Source organism: Equus przewalskii, chromosome 18 (assembly GCF_037783145.1).
Source record: "Equus przewalskii isolate Varuska chromosome 18, EquPr2, whole genome shotgun sequence".
Taxonomy (NCBI): Eukaryota; Metazoa; Chordata; class Mammalia; order Perissodactyla; family Equidae; genus Equus; species Equus przewalskii.
The window spans coordinates 49,764,846-49,785,029 of record NC_091848.1 but is presented as its reverse complement, the minus strand read 5'-3'; the positions used below and the strand labels follow the sequence as shown (position 1 = coordinate 49,785,029).

At 41.3% G+C, this 20,184-nt stretch overlaps 1 protein-coding gene across 1 annotated transcript in view; it reads right to left on the bottom strand.

Moving 5' to 3' along the window:
• Nucleotides 1–904: 904 nt before the first annotated feature.
• The window catches only part of MORC1 (MORC family CW-type zinc finger 1), a 168,081-nt gene continuing 148,801 nt past the window's right edge, over nucleotides 905–20,184 (bottom strand). The window contains exons 24-27 of the mRNA XM_070582769.1: nucleotides 13,839–13,926; nucleotides 12,199–12,252; nucleotides 4,692–4,886; nucleotides 905–1,744 (exon numbers count right to left, since the gene is read on the bottom strand). Coding sequence (XP_070438870.1) covers nucleotides 1,607–1,744; nucleotides 4,692–4,886; nucleotides 12,199–12,252; nucleotides 13,839–13,926 — 475 coding nt within the window. The 3' untranslated portion in view covers nucleotides 905–1,606. The remainder of the gene's footprint in view (nucleotides 1,745–4,691; nucleotides 4,887–12,198; nucleotides 12,253–13,838; nucleotides 13,927–20,184) is intronic.

Here is a 20,184-nt window from a genome sequence, read left to right as displayed (position 1 = left end):
CCCATAAGCCTCAAAATATCATAAAAAATCTAAAAATGAAAGATTATGAGAAAATATTTGTAATACACACAATATAAAAAAGATAATTTCCCCAATATGAAAATAGTTCCTATAAATCAGTAAGAAAATACTTATCACCAAATAGAAAAATGAGCAAAGGCCTAATTTAAAAATTCAAATGAATTTTAAACACAAAAAGATGCTCAACCGTACTCATAATACAAGAAATACAAGAAATGTTAAAACTACAAGGATCTACCACTTTTCACCTATTTGATCAGCACGATAAGAAAGTTTGATACTTCACTGGGGAGGCGAAAGTGTAAATAAACAGAGTGCATATTAACAACATTTTTATGGAGTGCTACTAAGCAATATCCATTAACAGTAAAATGTACACGCCCTTTGACCCAGCAATTCATCTTCTGGGATTTGTTTAACAGATATAATTGCACATGTGTGAAATGAATATATTGACAATGATATTCACTGTTATGTGCACGTAAATACAAAAGGATGGGGAAAAAACTTAAAAGTCCACTGAAAAGAGAATAAGTAAATCTTGGTATGTCCACAGAATGGAACAATGAGGAGCAGTTAAAGATAACGAGAGAGATGTCTATGTTCTGATCCTGATATGGAGTGATCTGGAAGGTATAAGTGGAAAGAGTAACAGCGTCTTTTGGATGCTATAACATCCATATTTATATCTATATAAGGATTTGTAAGGTTTATATACATGGACTGTTTCTGGATGGGTCACAAGTCACAGGTAAAAGCGTCCCCTTGAGAAGAGTAATGAGGTGGCCAAAGACACGCATGAGGGAAGACTCTTCACCACATTCCATTTCACATGTTCTGAACTTTGTACTATGTGTCTGTACACAAAATTAAAATTATGCAATTCCACAAACAAATATTAAATGCTTTATTGTTTTTTTCCAAAGTTGCAGACATTTCTAAACAAACAAAACAATCAGTTATCAAGGAAAATGTAAAAACGCAATTCCTTATATATATGTAAATGTAAAAACACCGTTCTTACATATCTGTAATGTGAGTTCACATTATAGTTAGAAGATTTGTTCTTTTACTATAACTCAATAATAAAATTATCACATAAACTATATCACAAAGTTTTTTGAGGACTTTTTTTCCTGCTGTACTGACTATTGGCTGTACTAGGGAAAGAGCAGAAGGTCCGTCTTTCCTTTTCAACACAAATTTCAAAAGGAGGCAATTCTGTCGTCCTTTGTGTTTGGATTTTGAAAACCACTGTTTTCCAGTTTTTACAGTCTTCTAAGTGAAAATAAAATTTAAGGCTAAATGACACTTCCATCTTTCTTAATAGCTCACCTTGGAAATCAAGAACTCTAGAAATAGTTTCTGAAAGAACAGAAAGAGTTAGAGCAGAGGACTGGGAAATATGTAAATTGTAAACCAGCCACCATTTCTAAAGTGTACAATTTTCTTAGTGTTAAGCAGGATGAACTTTACAATAACTTAGTACAAAGGGAAATATCTTTTTGAAAAGAATCTTCCTTTTTCTTATTAGCATTTTTTAAAAGGGAATATCGCTTCTGACTCTTAATTGTGAGAAGTGCTTTCATTTTTTCTCTAAAGGGAGACTACGTCCCGGATCTATAGTCACTTGATTTAAAGTGTTCTGGAAAAGGAGATTATCTTCTTTAAGCAAAGCTTCTAAATAACTGTCAATCTGCTCCAGGTCTCCTGCTGGACCACCCTGGAAAAGAGAAGGGATAATCAGAGCAGGAGGAGAAGCTGCGGGGTTTCTTCCGGTAATGTGGGCGGCCCGAACTGTCTTGCCTGTGATTCGTGTAGCAACAAAACCCACTTTGCATTGGAATAATGCTTTTAACCTTTCAAAACATTTTCACATTTCATCTCCTTTTATGCTTACAAGTGATTAGGAACTTGGATCATTTTTTTCTTCTTTAGTGCAAGTGAGTTCAACCGGTATTTTTCCTTCTATTGAATTACCTGTCATAATCCTAAGCCTCCCCCCATCTCTTGGCCCCGCTTCTCTGTTACAGGCTCTCATCTCCCATTCTAAAAATTCTTGACTCTTTGGCCTTACAAGCAAAGCTGATGAGCAGGTGAATTTTGGCTTCTCCGTTTCTCCTCTATCCTCAGCAGCATCTTCCCCACAGCCCTTGGATTGCTGTTCTGATCTGCCTCCTTCGCTCTGTTTCCCCCAGTTCTCTGTTGGGGTAACTTCATGCTGTCCTTCCCTGGGCTCCTTGGTCCATGAACAGCTGGGCAAATGCTCCTCTTTACTGACCTAAATCTTACTTCCTCAGGATCAACTCACTCTCCAAGTGAGCTGATGGATAAAAGAATTTTTAGGAAGGACCTTTCTGAAATAATCCTAACTTTATTATTGTTCCCAGTAAGAGTCTGGAACCACCATCCTAGTTTCTCCCTCCCTTGCCTGGTTCCATTAAATGTGCTTCTGCTTTGCCCCCTCTGCCCTAGATTTGCTCAGTCCTCCAAAATGGCTGAACCACACTGAGTCCCAACTTCATGATTAGGGCCCTGTTCCTGCACACAGGTTTCCACGATATTGATAATCACTTAGATTTCTGAACATTCAGTGACCCTGAGGAATGAATGCCCTGTGGGACCCATCGTGACACTGACTCTCTTGGTCTGTTTGGTCTCGTCTAATCCTTTGGCTGCTGCTCTCTGCCCGGTGGACTAGCCTTCCTCCTCGGATGTCAGGTGGGCTGGGCCCCAGCTTCTTCATGTGCCTGCCGCATCCATATGCTTCAGGCCAACTCATCTCACGTCTCTGCTCCAGTCCACCACAGTTGCTCTGGCTATCAGTAGGGTGAAAATGGAAACTTCAAGTGGAGGATGAGAGTAAATATATCTGAGCAGGAGCCCTTTGAGTGCCTCTCCAATGATACTAGATAAAACCTTTCATACTCTGCTGGCTAAAGCCCTTCACCTCCTTAACAAACTCTGTGAATAAAGCAAATTAAATTAGGATAATTACTCTGGCTACTGCAAGGGAACCCAGGGGTTTGACATAGAAGGAGGAGTAAATTACTATTCTTTCATTTTTTCTCCTAGCCAAACATAGATTTGCTATTATGAGAACCAATAATTTTTATGAACTTTTTAGACGGAGAGTGGTATGCAATTCTATGATCTAGAATTTATTTGGTCTCTTTAGTTTTTCCCGCTGGTGAAACAACAACCATCACTGAAACTCTACGTGTACCAGACTCTACCAGACCTTTGACACACGAAATCATCTGCCACCCTTTACAGCCACAAGAACCAAAAGGAACACTCAAATCCCACTCTTACTGCAATAACTAAACTCGAATAATTGGTTTAAGTAGTATTGTTGATAGAAGCACAAATATAATTATCATTACGTTAAAACAGAATTAATTGTCCTTTTTCATTTTAAGAATGAAACACTTTAACTGTTGCCTAGACCGCCCAAGGCAATCCCACCCAAGGGAGGGATCTTCTCTTTTGGCTACAGACTTAAATGGGGCAAAAATATTTTTTGTGTTTTTTATTTTGTATTTAATACAAGAGACATCCCAGAGAAACCAAAAGATGTATATTTTTTGGAGGAGGAATGGACTCTTACCTTGAAATGTTCAAAGCCAGGACTGAAACCCCAGCAGATACCTTTAAAGTCCACGCTCATCATGTACTATACTGACATTCAGCGAGTTTCCTTGTCTTTCCTCCACCCCCTTCATGGGCAATACAGTCCTCCATTCCTCCAGTCAGGGCTCTCTGTAGGGGACTCAGCTCCTGCCCTCTCCCCCTGCATGGCCCAGGAAGGCCCTGTGTCCTCTCCCAGACTCAGGGCTCTGTCTGGGTACAAAATGCCACGTGCTTCCTAGCCTCACTGTTGATTTCTCAGTTTATTTCTAGCATCTACAGAAAGACTTCAACTTTGGCTATATACATTTTAATTGTTGATGAATTTTATCCACCATTTCTATGTGCTATGGTAGGAGATGGACCTTTCCTCATTAGCTCAATCTATCATAGAAGGCCAATTCCTTAGGCACTCAAATACACAAACAAACAAGACAGACAGGAATTCATACTTACATGATGTTTCCTGACCTCTCCTCTGAGATTAGAAGTCTATTTTTTTGCCAAGGAAGGTTTTCCCTGAGCTAACATCTGTGGCCAATCTTCCTGTACTTTGTATGTGAGCTGTCGCCATAGCATGGCCACCAACGAGTGGTAGGTCCGTGTCTGGGAACTAAACCCAGGCCACCGAGGCAGAGCACAGCAAACTCAACCACTAGGCCACTGGGGCTGGCCCTAGAAAAGTCAATCTTTATTTATGTTTTAGGATAAAAATTAAAATATTTTGTTGTGTGAAAAAACTAGAAAAAATTTCCTACTGGAAATATGCTCTTGAGGTGACAGTTGATCAAACTATACCAACAGCACAGGCAAAGACTGATATTTTTAAGACAAAAAATAAAAGACTTTTAAAAAGTGTTCTAAGATATACTTTCAAAGTTTGTTTATTTATGATTTCAACATCCTTACAGGGAGAGTAAGGGCCAGGTTAAGTAATTTGTCAAAAGTCAGTAAGTGGATGACTATGTTAGGAGAAGATACTAGCCAACTACTCTTTCCAAAGTATGTTCCTACCACTCCAGCACAACTTCGTTACTTACCAGCTGAAGTTTCTGCAACAACGCCGCCAGTTTCACACGAAGATTATTCAGTTTATCTTCAGCAATTTTTCTTTTTCTTTCACATTGTCCCAGAGATATTTCATTAACTACTCCTCTTCTATTTGCATCATGGATAATAGAGTGCATTTTTCTCTTTAGTTTTTTTTCATATTGGACCATGTAAACATTCTGGATCTGGGAATGTTTTTAAAAACAGTTTCAGTATATTTTTAAAACATTACTTTTCTCTCTACTATCAGAAAGCAATTCCATACTCCAACTCAGCAGATATGTACCAAGAGTCAACTCTGTATGCAGGCACTATGGGAGATCTAAACTTAAGACATGTTGATACCTTTAAGGAACTTAAAATCTGATGAAAGGGAAGAGAGAGGAAGAAAAATGATCAACAGTCCAGTAACTCTAACATAAGAACAAGAAAGGGACACCAAGGGGGGCTCGGAGACCCTTGCTTTGGAAGGAAGAAGGTTCAACCCAGTAATGGCTGAATTTGTTCTCTCAGCAATGATACCCGATTATTCAAGACCCAAAGGGGGCAGGTGCTTGTGACTCTCTCCACAGCACTAGTAGCTCATGGGCAATGACAGAATGGCCCGCCACTCGGGGCTTTCTTGGCAGATGGTGTTGTGTTATTTATAATTCAAGTCTGTAGCATCTGAACAACACAGAAGCTACAGGAAGAGAAATTCCTATTCTGTCACTCTCTTCAGGTTGCTTATCTTGATGTAAAGGGTATGGTCACATACTTATGCACATGACCTTTGCTCATTCAAGAGTCTCGGTTGTTTCCCAAGTGCTCATCTTGTCCCTGAGGTACTCACAGAGTAAAAAGAGGGAATGGAGAGGCCAAAAGCTTCAGTTTCAAAATGACATTAATTGCTTGTATCAACATTTCAGGGGCCAGGGGATATTCCGAGAAAAGACATGCAGGGCAAATCGTGTTTTGACAAACCTTTGAATGTTTGTGTAATAAGGAGATTTCTGTGCTCTAATATGACTGGGTTGCCAGGAAAACTGTAAGGCAGCCTCATTGGTCTTCAGGGTCTACCCTTCCCTGCTTCCCCTTCCTCCACCACACTCACTAATACACGCAGGCTCTTCCCAGACATTGTCCATATCATCCCCTTGAAGCACTCAATGACCTCATGAATTTCTCCTCTTTCTATAAAATCCTTTAAACAGAAAAAAAAAATCCCACAATATATTGATTCTGTTTAATAGACATTCACTAACTACTTCCTAAATTCAAAGCACTGAATTTTATTATAGGTGATACCAAGATATATAAGGTTCAGTCTTTGCCCTCAAGAAGCTTCTAGTCTACAGAATGAGCTAATACAAGTATGCAAACAGCATACCTTAGGGGGGAAAGTGTGTTGTGCTCCAAGTAAGGCACAGATATTGTTAGAGTTGAGAGGTGCGGAGTCTCCATTAAATTAAAGAGAACTGAAGTCCTGACTTGAAGGACTTGACTTAGATATACATCAGCAACTTACCCTCCAATTATTTATGTTTCCATGTGCTATTAATTGAGGGGAGTGTTTGGGAGCAGGGACCCCCAATACACTTCACGGTGGCAAACGTTGGTCCTATATTTGTGTGTCACACACACATACATACTCACACACATATATAATGTATTTTATTAAAGCTGAGATGTAATTGTGAGGTTTGCAGATTGCCATGTGAAGATATCTTAGGTTTTTAGAGTCTTAAACTGCCTGGAAGCTCGTGTGAGGGCACCAGAAATTAGACTCTGAAGTCTTGACCTGTCTCTGCCTATTCCTACCTTGTTTCCTGAGTTCTTGGCCTCCTTCTTCCAGGAAGACACCAAGCTCGTTCCTGCCTCAGGCCCATCGCCCTGGCTGCTTTCTCTGTTTGCTAAGTTTGACCCCAGATCTACAGCAGGCCTCACTCTTTGCCTCAGGTCTGTGGGGAAACACGGCTCAGATAGCCCTTGCTCACTGGATCTGAAATAGCCTTCCCTTCCCCAACACACTTCACTCTCTACCCGTCAGCCCTGCACAATTATTTTACGGTACATTACATATGTTAGCCTATATTTATTTACTTATGTGGCTAGTATCAATCACTATGTGACACTACATTATGTTTTGTTTAAGTGTTTGTTATCTGTCTTTCCCTCTGGAATGTATCCTCAATGTAAAAAAAAAAAAATAGTTTTGTTCACCTCTATATTTCCAATGCCTGCCACACAGCCAGCACTAAACAGGAGGGAATTAGGAGAGCACGTGTACAGCATCCACAGCAAGGGGATTTCAGAGACATGGGCCAATCCGGCCTTCAAATCCAGGCTACTTTCTGAGATACTGGAGGGAAATCTACTTTCAAACATCCTCCATTCAACCTACATGAAGTCAATGACTTACAACTAAGGCAACAACCACCTCCTCCAAGAAGCTTTCCTGGATGCTTCCTATGGAGGCCTCAGTCAAACCCAGGGAGCAACATCTCCCACGGCCTGAAGGTGGAGTAAGGGAAATAAAGTCAGCTCAGCTGGAATAAGGAGGACAGGGTCACAGAGAGTTCAGATGTCACCAGCCACTTAGAGGTCTTAATTTTCAGACCTCTAGAATTTTATAGCTTTTGCCATTCTAAACAATAGCCAAGAAACAGTTTTTTATAAAATATACAACAAAAAACAAAACAAATAAAATTAAAAAGATATATAAACTACTAAAAACAACATTATTTAGAAAAACAACAGTATTGCTCATCAGCAATAGAAAGGAACATACTACAGTCACGTGCTGCATGACGACGTATCAGTTAACAACAGACCGCATATATGATGGGGGTCCCATAAGATCAGTTCCATATGGCCTAGGTGTGTAGTGGGCTATACCATCTAGGTTTGTAAGGACATCTATGATATTCACACAACAATGAAATCTCCTAATGATGCATTTCTCAGAACAAATCACCGTCGTTAAGCGACGCATGACTGTATTTCTACACTTGAATGGATCTGAAGGGCACTATGCCGAGTGAATAAAGCCAATCATGAAGTAACACACACTGAATGAGCCCAATTCCATAACATTCCTGAAATGAGAAAATTATAGAGATAGAGATGAGATGAGTGGTTGCCCTGGGTCAGGGGTGGTGCACACGGGGTTGTGAACATGAGGGGATAGCACGGGGAGATCTCTGTCATAATGGGAGCTCTGTACCCAGATTTTGGCGGGGGTTACACAAATCTACACATATGTTAAAATGAGACACACACTTCAGCAATTTCAATTTCCTGGTTTTGATATGTACTATAATGATATAATTATGTAAAAAGTAAGCACTGGGGAAAAAATTGGGTGTAGGGTACATGGGATCTCTCCACTATCTTGTAATTTCCTGGCTATCTATAACTATTTCAAAATAAAAAGTTCAGAAGACAACACTGTTAATACAGTATGACATTAAAATGTTTATATAGCACATTACATTCAAAGCCACATCCAGTCTCTCAAAGTTCACTGTAAAAATTTTGTAACAGCAAATTATATTTCCTTCAAACACTACCAGCCAGTTTCCCGATTTATTCTTCTGCCTTTCTCAGGCTAACATCTCCAGGAAGTTTCTGTAAAAGGCAGAATTCTGACAACTTCTTAACCTTAAGGTAAAAGGGCCTCTGGTTGCATTAACATTTTAATTCAGGTGAGTAGAGAATTGTAACCAGAGGAGAGGCTTAGTTCTGGCGTTAAACCTACTCTTGTAGAGGTATTTGTGGTGGATCAAAAATGGAAAAAAATCACAAACTCCATTAATTCAGAATGGAATTAAGATTTGAAAAGAAGGATATTCAACTAAGATTCTAATTTTCTGCCTTGAATTTAAAAAGCCAGAGCTCTAGCAGTTCTGGAGCTCCAGAATCCCAACAAGTTCGCATAAAGTAAGGCAGGCCTACAGCATCTATCGATTTTGTTCCCCGCCGATGGGGATACGCACGTGAGTGTTTATGCGGCAGATGCTACGGCAGAAACAATGAGCTGTGATTCAACACACAAACAGTGTGGCCCACATGCATTCAAAGGTACTCATTGAATGCCGCCAGGATACAGAGTTTGATAAGAGAGGATTGCTAACTTCAAGGATTCTGTCATCTAGTTGGGGAGAAAATAAAGTACAAGAAACTACTACAGTATAAGACAGAAAATTTAATTAACGCTAAAATAGAGTTTGAAGTCTCTCTCAGAACACAGAAAGTCAAGATTAATTTCACAAGGAGAGACTGAGGAAGGCTTGACGTAGAAGGTAGCACTGACTAGGCTCTCCACAGGGTGAGCAGGATTTCAAGAGGCCAACTGTGGGCTGGGAGAGTGGACAGGAGTACTCTGGGGGCCAGCAGGGGAAAGACTAAGAGGCAGGCCAGTCTAGTAGGCTGGAGCAATTCCATTTTGGATGGAGCAGATGGCTTGTGAGAGGAAAGAATAAAAGTTGGTCATTTGGGTCAGGTTGTACAGGACCACCAATACTGTCATGAGCCATCTACTACTCTGATAGCAGTTATGAAAATTAGTGGTGTGGTCAGGGTAAGGTGACCAAAGAAGTCTGTGACTTATCAAGGGTCCTTCTGTGCTTTGATGTGGCTCCCGTTATTAAAAGTATACACCTTAAAGCAACTTGCATAGATTTGTCCTCTACATGGATTTCAAGGAGTGATTTTAATAGTTAGTAGCTAGCGTCATTAATAAAGTCCTCAAGACGAGCAGTTACATGTGAGAGGGAGTCGAGAATCCAACTGTTCGGTATTTCGCTTGCAACATCTCAGTTTCAAGAGGAACTCATGGTCTCCTGACTGTTCCGCTTGCTTTGATTCTTTGAATTCCACATGCCCTGAACCTTAGGAGGATGCTACTCATCATCGATGCTAACACTGTTCACCTTGAATAAACACTTACCTTATTCAGTCTGGCCTCGAAGACCTAACTACCCGGCTCCATTACTGATAGTGTAGACACCGAAAAAATACCATTTAGAAACAGACATGAAGGACATATAGAAGCCTGAATAAACAGATGTATGACAATCTAGTTCTTAGCAAGTTTCTAAGTTTTACAGCGTAAGTATTTAAATCAGGGATCCCTAACCAGCAGGTGAACATCTGCAGGAAGATCCGGGAGCCTTACTGGTACTTCCTCAAGCTGGCTGCCACACACTTACAGTCGGGACAAGTCCTGGTGGGACACTAAACAACCTGCCTACCACACGCCCCTCCCCGCCAGCATTTCACTGTCAGCGTCTCTCCATATACACCTCATCATGTAATGTCAAGGTCTCTAGTAAGTAAACAGTAACTCTTTAATACCAACAGACTGGGAAGCTGTAGGACACTATTGCAAGTAACAGGTGCAAACTCCATCAGAAGGATGAAGTATGACAGTCTGGATAAGAATCGGATGGAAGAAAGTGGTGCAGAGAAATGAGCCTTGGAGTAGGACAAACCTGGATTGCCATCCTGAATCTGCTCACTTGCATCATGACATGGAATATTATCTTTCTGACTGTCCATTTATTTCCTCATTACTAATGTGGAGATGGTGACACCTGCCTCCCACAGCTGTTGTGAGAGTTAAATGAGGTAACGTAAATCAAAGGCCTAGCTCCGTACCCGGCTCCAGTGGCTTCTGGGCAATCAGTTTTACATTCATTGATGAAAATTATATTAGTAATAGAATAGCGTCAAAAACATATTGAAAGAAAACTTTGCCTTTTATTCTAGTTAGGAAATGTCGACAAGTCAGCCTTCAACTTGAAAACGTTGAATTACTCATTTTTCAACAAAATATTATTCAGACAATAAACTCACTTTGCAGTTGAATAATGACAGGAAACTAAGAACTACAATATTCCTTCCTTTCCAGTTGCTTATCACAGTCCAGCAGGCAGCGTAGAAACATCAGAGGCACATCTATCAACAGGGGTGGTAAATTGAGGCACATCCGAAAATTCAAATACTTTGTGATTTGCCTTTCTAAGAAGAAATCTGGTTTAGGTTCTAATTATGATTTCAAGTTTGCCTAGTTATATGTCTTCGGGAACTTACTTCACAATTCTATTTCATTTATAAAACAAGAAGATTCAAATATTCCCTACATTCGCTACAAAAGAGATGAGGCAGTGCCTCTGCCTACAGTTGTGCTTTGCACACCTCCAGGGGGTACCATTCACCTGCTGGTCTTTATAGATTTGCATGTTGTTATGACAGTTTTCCAAAATATGGCTGTAAGTATAAGCACATGAAAGAAGATGCTAGTCTACATGCTACTGATGGAGCTGTGGACCTGTCTGAGCAAACACAGGGAGAGTGTCAGTGAAGAGCTGACATCTCGATATCGACCCCAGTGCCATGAGAAGTTTTAGACTGCTGTGGCTTCTATCATGGGTCTGTGGCCTCAGCGGCTGTCCCGGCTCCAACACTAATCCTCTAGGTCAGTGTGGCCAAATTCACATCTGAGAGTCTCAGTTCCCTTGAGTGTGAATTAAGGGAGTTAAGGGCATATGAATTTTTGAGATATTTCTCAAGTAGAACTGAAAGACTCTGTGGACTCTGCCCCCTCACCACCGCCCCCGCCCCCCCGCCCAAGAAATCTTTAAGAACTAGATACACTGTGTTATTTGAAGATTGTAAAAAAACAAAAAGAAATCTACCCAGGGAGAGAGAAAGGTTGCAATGAAATACACCAAATAGTGATCTTGGAATAGTTTGGAACTATGGATGAATTTCTTAAAATTCCTTTTATTTTCTTTCATTAGCATTAATTAATTTATAACTACTTTTGTAAAGGAAATATCATAAACTTACACTGTTGATAGAGTGCAAAAACCCCCCTGAGAGATATCAAATTGTCTAAAATAATTAAAAACGTTAATCTACAAATGATTTCTGGTTTAGTCCAGTGTCTCAAGGATTCAGTAAATCTATTTCTTTCTTTCTTTCTTTTTTTTTTTTTGGTGAGGAAGATTAGCCCTGAGCTAACATCCATTGCCAACCTTCCTCTTTTTGCTAGAGGAAGATTGTCACTGAGCCAACATCTGTGCCAATCTTCATTCATTTTGTATGTGGGATGCCACCACAGTGTGGCTTGATGAGCAGTGTATAGGTCCACACCTGGGATCTGAACCAATGAACCCTGGCCACTGAAGTGGAGTGCGTGAACTTAACCACTACACTACTGGGCCAGCCCCCTTGTGAATCTATTTCTTAAAGAGTCAGTATGTCATGTCTCCTGTTCAAAATGCAGTCCTATTCCAAGTGTTTCATAAGCTTTATGCTGTGGAAACATATTTTAAAATTCAAAAAGATGTTGCTTTGTGACATCTGATATGCTACACATTAATCTAAGTCTTGATAAGTGAATGCAAATTTGATTTCCTTCCAAACCTAGCATTTGGAAATGTATATTATTTCTCCTTTGGAATACAGGGTCATTTAGAATATAAATGACTATGTTGAAAGGAAGCTTACCTGGTTGATACATATTTTCAGCTTTTTGTTTGTCTCCTCTGGGCATTGCTCCAGCTGTTTTCGCAAATGATAATAGAAACAGGATATTAACTGTTAGAGAATGAGCAGTCTACAACAGAGTTATAACATGCAGGTATCTAGTATTAAAAAAACCCATCAAGGCCAAGAACTGGCCAACATTGGTACTGTGGGTCTTGTAAGCCTGGGTCTAATTAAATTAATTAACTTAAGTACACCTCAACGCATTCCAAAAGAAGATCAAGGCAGCTTACATAACTAATACAACATGGTTAAAAATATTCGCGGATGAAAATAATCAAGGTGAAGGAAAAGTAAATGATAAATAATAAATATTGAAAAAGATGTCAAGAAGGTAGCTGGAGTCTGGTTTCTTGGGTGGGAATGCCAGAGAAATAGACTGGGGAGTCAGTGTCATGTGCAACAGTATTTAAGTCAGAGATAAGTTGAGGTCACTTGGAAACAGTGTTTAATAGGCAGAGAAAGTGGTCCAGGAGCGACTCCTCAGACATGCCAACATTTAGATACCAAACAGAGAAGGAGCTGCCAGCAGAGAAGATGAGAAGGAGGCAAACAAGAAAATGAGAAGTGTGTTGTCATGGAAGCTACCCAGAGAAAGTGCTGCAAAAAGGAGCAAGTGCTCGACTCAGTTGAAGGCCTCTGAGAGGTTAGGCTTTTATGTGACCACTGCATCTGTCAGCATGGCGGTCACTGCCTGACAAGGCAGTCCCAGTGAAGGAGTGGAGTCAGAAGCCCAATGGGAGGGGATGAGGTGAGAACAGAAGGTGAAGAAGCAGAAACAATGACTGTAGATTAGAAAACTAAGGATTTCACCTAGGATCAGATTAGGCACCCGGCACTTTGCGAAATTAATCATCTGGTGCTCTTTTCGCTGGTAGCCTTTCCATGTGTATCCTCGCTTTCCACAGCCACACTGAGCACGAGGGTGGAGAAGGGGCTCCCCTTCCCTCCTGCCCTGTGCCCTCTTCTCCTCCACTCCTGTGAGCAGCTCTGGTGGCCTCAGGCTTGGACACCTCTCTCAGCTTGACCACAGCCTGTGGTGACTTAGCAGCTTGGGCACTGCCCATTGTGAGCCAGCGTGAGGCTCACCCTGTGTGCCCCAGGTAGCTGATCAAAGTTTTCCTTCCAATCATATATGGGGCTTTCCTGAGAGGAGATTTGGTAAACACAATTTTCTTCCTCTTTCCCAGTGAAGTTTCAGAGATTCTAAGACGACCAGCGCACTGGGCACCTAAAACGGTTGACCCATCCAGTCTTCACCTCAGGTCCTCATAAAAGGTGGCTGAGGAAGTGTATCCAAGAGATGGAAACCCTACTTTTGGCGAGGGGGAGGGAAGTCAGGGACTATGGCCTGTTTCTTTTGATGCTTGCAACCAACCGTTCTCGGGCTGTAAGCTCTTCCCAAACCTGCTTTAACCCTCGGCCACGCTGGTTTTAAATGCAGCTTTAATTCTGAGCCATCCACTGGTATAAAGATCCCCATCTTCATTCACTTAAGCCATTCTATGTCCTCTTACTGGTAACACTTTACGTTTTTCTTCACTGAAGATTAAATTCAGGCTATTCTGTCACTCCCTCAGAGTTCAAAAAAGCCAGCTTACCTCAGAACTTGCTAGAAGTTCCTCCACAGGTGTGTAGCCGAAATCTGATGGCAGCTGACACTCAGGAAGAAAATACAGAAGAATCTCCCTAGGAAAATAAGCACAGCAGAGATGGGAATATACCAGGAAAAGAGACTCAGCACTCACCTCTCAGACTGGCTCTGTCTCCTGGGTGTCAAACATCTTGACAAAGATGAACATTCATGCCTGTCAAGTAGTTTGTTTTTACCATTGGCATCAAAGTGTTCTTCAAAAAGCATAGGTTGGGGAGAGGGAGGGGTCATGGTATAAAGGGCAACAGGAGGCATCCTCGCGGTGACGGAACTGTGCTGTGTCTTGACCGCATCAATGCCGATATCTTAATTGTGATACTGTTCATAGTTTTGCGAGATGTTACCATTGGGAGAAACTAGATAAAAGGTACAGGGAATCTCTCTATACTATTTCCTACAACTGGATGTGAATCGACACTTATCTTAAAATAAAAAAGTTTATTTAAAAAAAGCAAGCAAGCATGGGCTCACGATGCCCATCCACAACCAAGCAGTCCAGGAGAGCCTTGCGCCTACTGAGTCTTCTCCTTGGCAGAGAACTCAGCACTGCAAAATTCCTAGAGGAAAAAGGGCTGACTATGGGCTTACTCATTTTTTCCCTAAGAAAACCAAAGAACTCAACTCTCCAGAGCTATTCCTTTCGTCAGGGCTTCCGAGACTACGCTTAGAAACCATACATGGGCCAGGCTCTTTCCCAGCAGTTATGGCCACTGTTCTGACAGACACTTCCTTTTGCCAAAAGACAGCAGCATCTCACCCTTCCACTGTGATGGCTTTTGTAGGATTGATCACCTAGATGACGCATAGTTCATTCCTGGGAGAAGATGAAATCTAGAAATTCACGGCTACCACATCTTAAAAATGTATAGAGTGTTTTTATGTTGAATGCTCCAAGAACCTCACGAATATTATCCAAGGGATTTCCAAAACTTTTCAATTGTAAAATAACATGTACACAAAAGATAAAATAGCTGTTTCTTGTATTCCTAGCAGTTTAAGTATATTATTTGTGCTAATATTCATTCACAGTTTTAAGGAGATTCAATTTGAAAAGCTGCACAACATCAAACATCACACACACACGCACACACATTCCTCAGAATGATGTGCCTGGTTAGTAAGAAGATGAGTCGGGTGGGGCAGAGGGAAAAGGGGCTTCCAGGTACTTGAGATGAGCAGAAATCAGATGGCAGAGCTGATTGCAGCTGCAACTGGAGTCCCTGGGAAAGAGGCCTGTGGTCCACTTCCGGCTGGTTCGGTGGGGCTGAAGAGGGAAGAGGTCTTTTATACAAACCACCCCTCTCTCTCCCTGAATCCAGCCTCCCTTCCTCCAACACAGGGTTGAAACCTCTTCTGAGCACTGGTCCTTTTCATGGTGGGTAGAAACTCTTTTGGGTTTGGATTTACAGCAAATCAGCAATCTTCTAAGGAGGTACTTCTAGAAAGACAAATAGTAGGTGTTGGCATTTGTGGGGAGCGGGAGGGGGTGAAGTGGCAGGCTGGGGAGAGGGGAGATTCTGGATTAGCCTTGGATTATCCTCAATCTGTGAAATCTCTACATCCAAACTTACACCAAACATCACCTATAGTCTGAATAATGTCTCACACATTTGTACTGCTCATTATGAAGGACCCCCACCCCCACTGTCAGCCCCAGGCTGGTTCCCTGTACTGGCCCTTCTTTGTCTCTCTCCGTCCAGGACCCCCGGTATTCAGCCTTTTAACTCTCTCCTCCATAGAGCTGCTGCTAAGTCACTTTCCCTTGGGGATTTTGTCCACAAAATGGACTAGAGAGGAAGACAAATTACCTAGCTCCTGCAGTCTCCAAAGTACAAACACACAGATTTTTTTCCTTTTCCTTAAAAATTAATTCAGGGAAAGTGAGATAGTGCTAAAAAAGTGTAAGATATCGAGGCCAGCCCAGTGGCGCAGCGGTTAAGTTCACACATTCTGCTTTGGCGGCCTGGGGTTCGCTGGTTTGGATCCCAGGTGCGGACCTATGCACTGCTTGTCAAGCCATGCTGTGGGAGGCCTCCCACATATAAATAGAGGAAGGTGGGCATGGATGTTAGCTCAGGGCCAATCCTCCTCAGCAAAAAGAGGAGGATTGGCAGCAGATGTTAGCTCAGGGCTAATCTTCCTCAAAAAGACAAACAAAAAAAGAAACAAAACTATAAGATACCCAAAATCACAAATGTTGAGTCTGAATGCAGATGTTTACGGACTCTTAAAAAAATTGCTTCACTTATGGTCTTGAGTGCCTGTCTTCGATGATATTCTTCAATGGTACCATTTTTGGTTCCTGAAGGTTTATCTTATCAAATTCTCTCCACTCTTAGATTTCAGGTTTCCTTTAGGACAGACATGGCAATCATCTAGTCCACGGACGTGAGCAAGAAGGTGCCCAGTGTGAAGCTGGAGGAATAATCTGGTGTCCGTTCACCAGTGTGCACTGAATCAACTGGACACTGTGCATTTGGGGGAGTCATGAACCAAGCGCTGCCATTTCAATGGGAATCTTGTTCCACCAGGAACCCTTCTTCCCTTGGAACATCTACTCCCAATTCTATCCCCAGACTTGATAACAATATCAGGCACATGTCTTTGTTTAGCATTGTCTCTCTTCTCGAGAAATCAGGGAATAAATACCCTACAGATCTTCCAGAGCTATTACTTGCCTCCAGGACCATAGCAGGTGCTTGGCTGTGATGTCCATCTCAGCCAAATTCCTACAGAAACGATATCCACATCTGCAAGTCTGAATTGGAAGTTTCTATAGAGCTCAACCAGGTGAGCTACAACACTGAATCAGCATTGTTTCCATACATGACAGCCAAGATTTGAAAAGTTCTTCAATTGCCAGTGTATTTATTTTTGTGGCCTTTTCTTTTGCTTCAGTCACTGGCAGCAACCTGTAAAAAGTGACTTTCTTAGGGCCAGTGCAGAGGCATAGTGGTTAAGTTTGCATGCTCCACTTCAGCGGTCCAGGGTTCGCAGCGGGTGTGGATCAAGCACCACTCGTGAAGCCACGCTGTGGTGGCACCCCACATAAAACAGAGAAAGATTGGCACAGATGTTAGTTCAGGGACAATCTTTCTCAAGCAAAAAGAGGAAAGCAGGCAACAGATATTAGCTCAGGGCCAGTCTTCTTCACACGCACATACGCAAAATGTGATTTTCTTCTTAAAAATTATTTTTGGTATTTTTAAAGTCCAAGATAACACAAAGTATGTTTGTACTTTTGTAGAGCTGAAATAAATGAAGTCTGTCTTCTTATCAAGTTTACGTATACAACAATAAACTGAAACAAGGTATTACAGGCTAGCAGTTAAGAGCAGGACTATGAGGCCAGACCGGCAGGATTCAATCCCACTTCTGCTACTTAAGAGTTATGTAAAGCTGGGCAAATTTCCTAACCTCTACGGACTTGATGTTCTCATCTGTAAAATGGGGATAATAAAAGTATCTATTAATAGGGTTGTTGTAAGGTTTAAGTGACTTAACATATGCAAAGCCCTTAGGACAGCGCCTGGCATACAGTAAGTGTATAATAAATATTTATTATTATTATTGAAAGTGATTTGAAATTTGATACTACTCCAATATTTAGGGCCATCTGATAAAATTTAATAGTTTAGATCCCAGTTTAGTTTATCTCTAACTTAAACAACTCAGTCACACCCCATTATTTGAAAATATTTTAACACCCAGCAATACTATTCACTGCTTTTTATCCCTTTCAATTTAAAAGTATTCTTTGAATGTCTACTAATATATGTTAGACATGGTATGGATAACCCAACCTGTTCTCTAAGAAGTTACTATATTTTGGGATTAAATAAATTAATATACATAAGACAAAAAATAAGAAAGGAAAATGATAAATTGAGCATAGTTAAGTGATGAAAATGGAAAATGAAAACTACTATTTTTTATTAATTTATTCCATTAACATGAACTAAACAGAGGTGGCCTACTTTGGTGGTGTAGGAATGGATGAGGCTGATGTCATGTCCAAAGTGAACCCAGTGTAGGGACATTCCACACACTTCAAAGGGCTCTAACTACTCTCTTTATCATGTAACAAGCAAGCAAATCTGGTGAACAAGGGTGAGTGGAAAGAACTCGGTGCCCTCCACGTTGCACACAGCCAGCCACAATCTCCACACCTGGAGGAATTTAAAGTCTAGTTAACACAGGGAATAACATGAGGACCAGACACAGAATAGTGCAGTACAGGGAAAAAGCCATAAAAGATGATGAGAAATCTGTTTTCACGGGTGAAATGTGAGAAAACATACTACATGCTGCTAAAGGCAAAAGAGAAAATCGGTAAATGAGGAGCTCGTTCTGCTCTAGTTACAGCCTTGTGTTCTGCACAAGTCTTTTTCCATTGAATATCTTTAAACAATCACCATAAAAAATTCAAGCTGGTACAGGAAAGAGCTGATTTACTAATACATTTGGCTTTCAGAGTGGTTAGTTGATAATAGTATGATGATTTCAAGTGCTCAAGAGTCTACATGTTCAGTAGGGAGATGGTTTCTGGGAAATTTCAATTTTCTACTGAGGCCTAATCATAGAAGTGGATGGACTTCAAACTCTTAGTATGCTCAATCAGATTATCTCCTTCCTGATCACATGAAACTCATCAAAATTTATGGTAATGATACACTTAGATGCAAAACAAAAATGAGCCAAGTAAAAAATAAGAAAAATGATGGTACGAAGTGGTGCATCCAAAGTCTGCTGCCACGCAACCAGATAGGTCTCTGCAGGCCTCACAGTGTGGAAAGTAGCACAGTGAGTGTGTGTGTGTGTGTGTGTGCACGTGTGTGTGTGTTTACTTCCATATATACATACATACATACATATATATATATATATGAGTGGTTAAGAGCGTGAGATTCCAAATCAGGGAGCCTAGGCTTAAATCCAGCCTTGTCCTCCGTAGCTGTGTAATTGTTTTTGGAACTTTAAGTGTGTTAGTTTCTCTAAGCTTCAATTTCTTCATCCATAAAAATAAAAAGTTAAAACTAATACCTAGTGCCTAAGTTTGTGTGAGTAAGGAGCTAATGTATACACAGCACTTGGGTGAATGCCTAAAATAGAATAATGGCTCAAGGGGCTGGTCCCATGGCTGAGTGGTTGGGTTTGCGCGCTCTGCTTCGATGGCCCGGGGTTTTGCTGGTTCAGGTTCTGGGCGCAGACATGGCGCTGCTCATTGGGCCATGCTGGGGTGGCGTCCCGCGTGCCACAACTAGAAGGACCCACAACTAAAAATACACAACTCTGTACAGGGGAGTTCGGGGAGAAAAAGGAAAAATAAAATCTTAAAAAAAAAAAGAATAATGGCTCAAAAATGACAGCTATTATCATCAAGAATGCCTGATTCACTTGAAGCGATGTCCCAATCATTGGACATGTGGTCATATCCATGCATCCATATGTGCACAATTATTCAGATATACACAGGCACATATACATTTATATAATTTATTGCATACTAACATGTCCTAGTGACCAACTGATATGCCTGAATCTTAGAACTAGTAAGTAACAAGGCAGCATGAAAATTTATGGCTACCCACCTTCGAAGCTGAGGCTCTTACACATTACTTCTGGACAGACAACTGACGGATGGTAAGAAACTGGTTGGAGAATCCCATTCTTTAGGGACTAGATGATAGACCATGGCAGTATGAAACAGACATCCATCCAGATCATTGGACAAGTGACCTTTTTCAACCTCATAATATCTGTACAACACTGAGGGCTCGCCTGCTCTGTCCCAGTCCCAGGCTAGTTGTAAGCTTGTCGACCCAGGCCCTAGGGCAGATTTGGTGGATGGAACTTAGTGTTCAGGAATGTAGTGCTCTGGCTTCATTTCTTGGTCAACAGATTGTCTCTGGATCCCTAGTATCCTTAGTGAAAATGTGTCCTGATGCAAAGTCCCAGGCAGATCCCCCTGCACATAACCCAGACTATGTCCTCCTTTCTCCTGGGTCAGGACTGCTGTTAGGAGTGTGTTCCAAAAGGACAGCAGGTGGGGCCTTCATGCCCATGTAAGCACAGCCCCACAGCCCTGGATGCTGCCACAGAAACTTTCACAACGTCCAGGGCAGCTGCAGACATGAGTTTATGTCTTACAGTGGCCAGCAGCCTCCTTTCACACACAGAACCTCAGCCTGGGGCCTGAGTAGAGGCTGTAGCTCCTATATATGTATGTGTATATATATGCCTCATCTCTACCTTTCTCTTTCTTCCCACTTGCTTCTACTCTTGGCCAATTC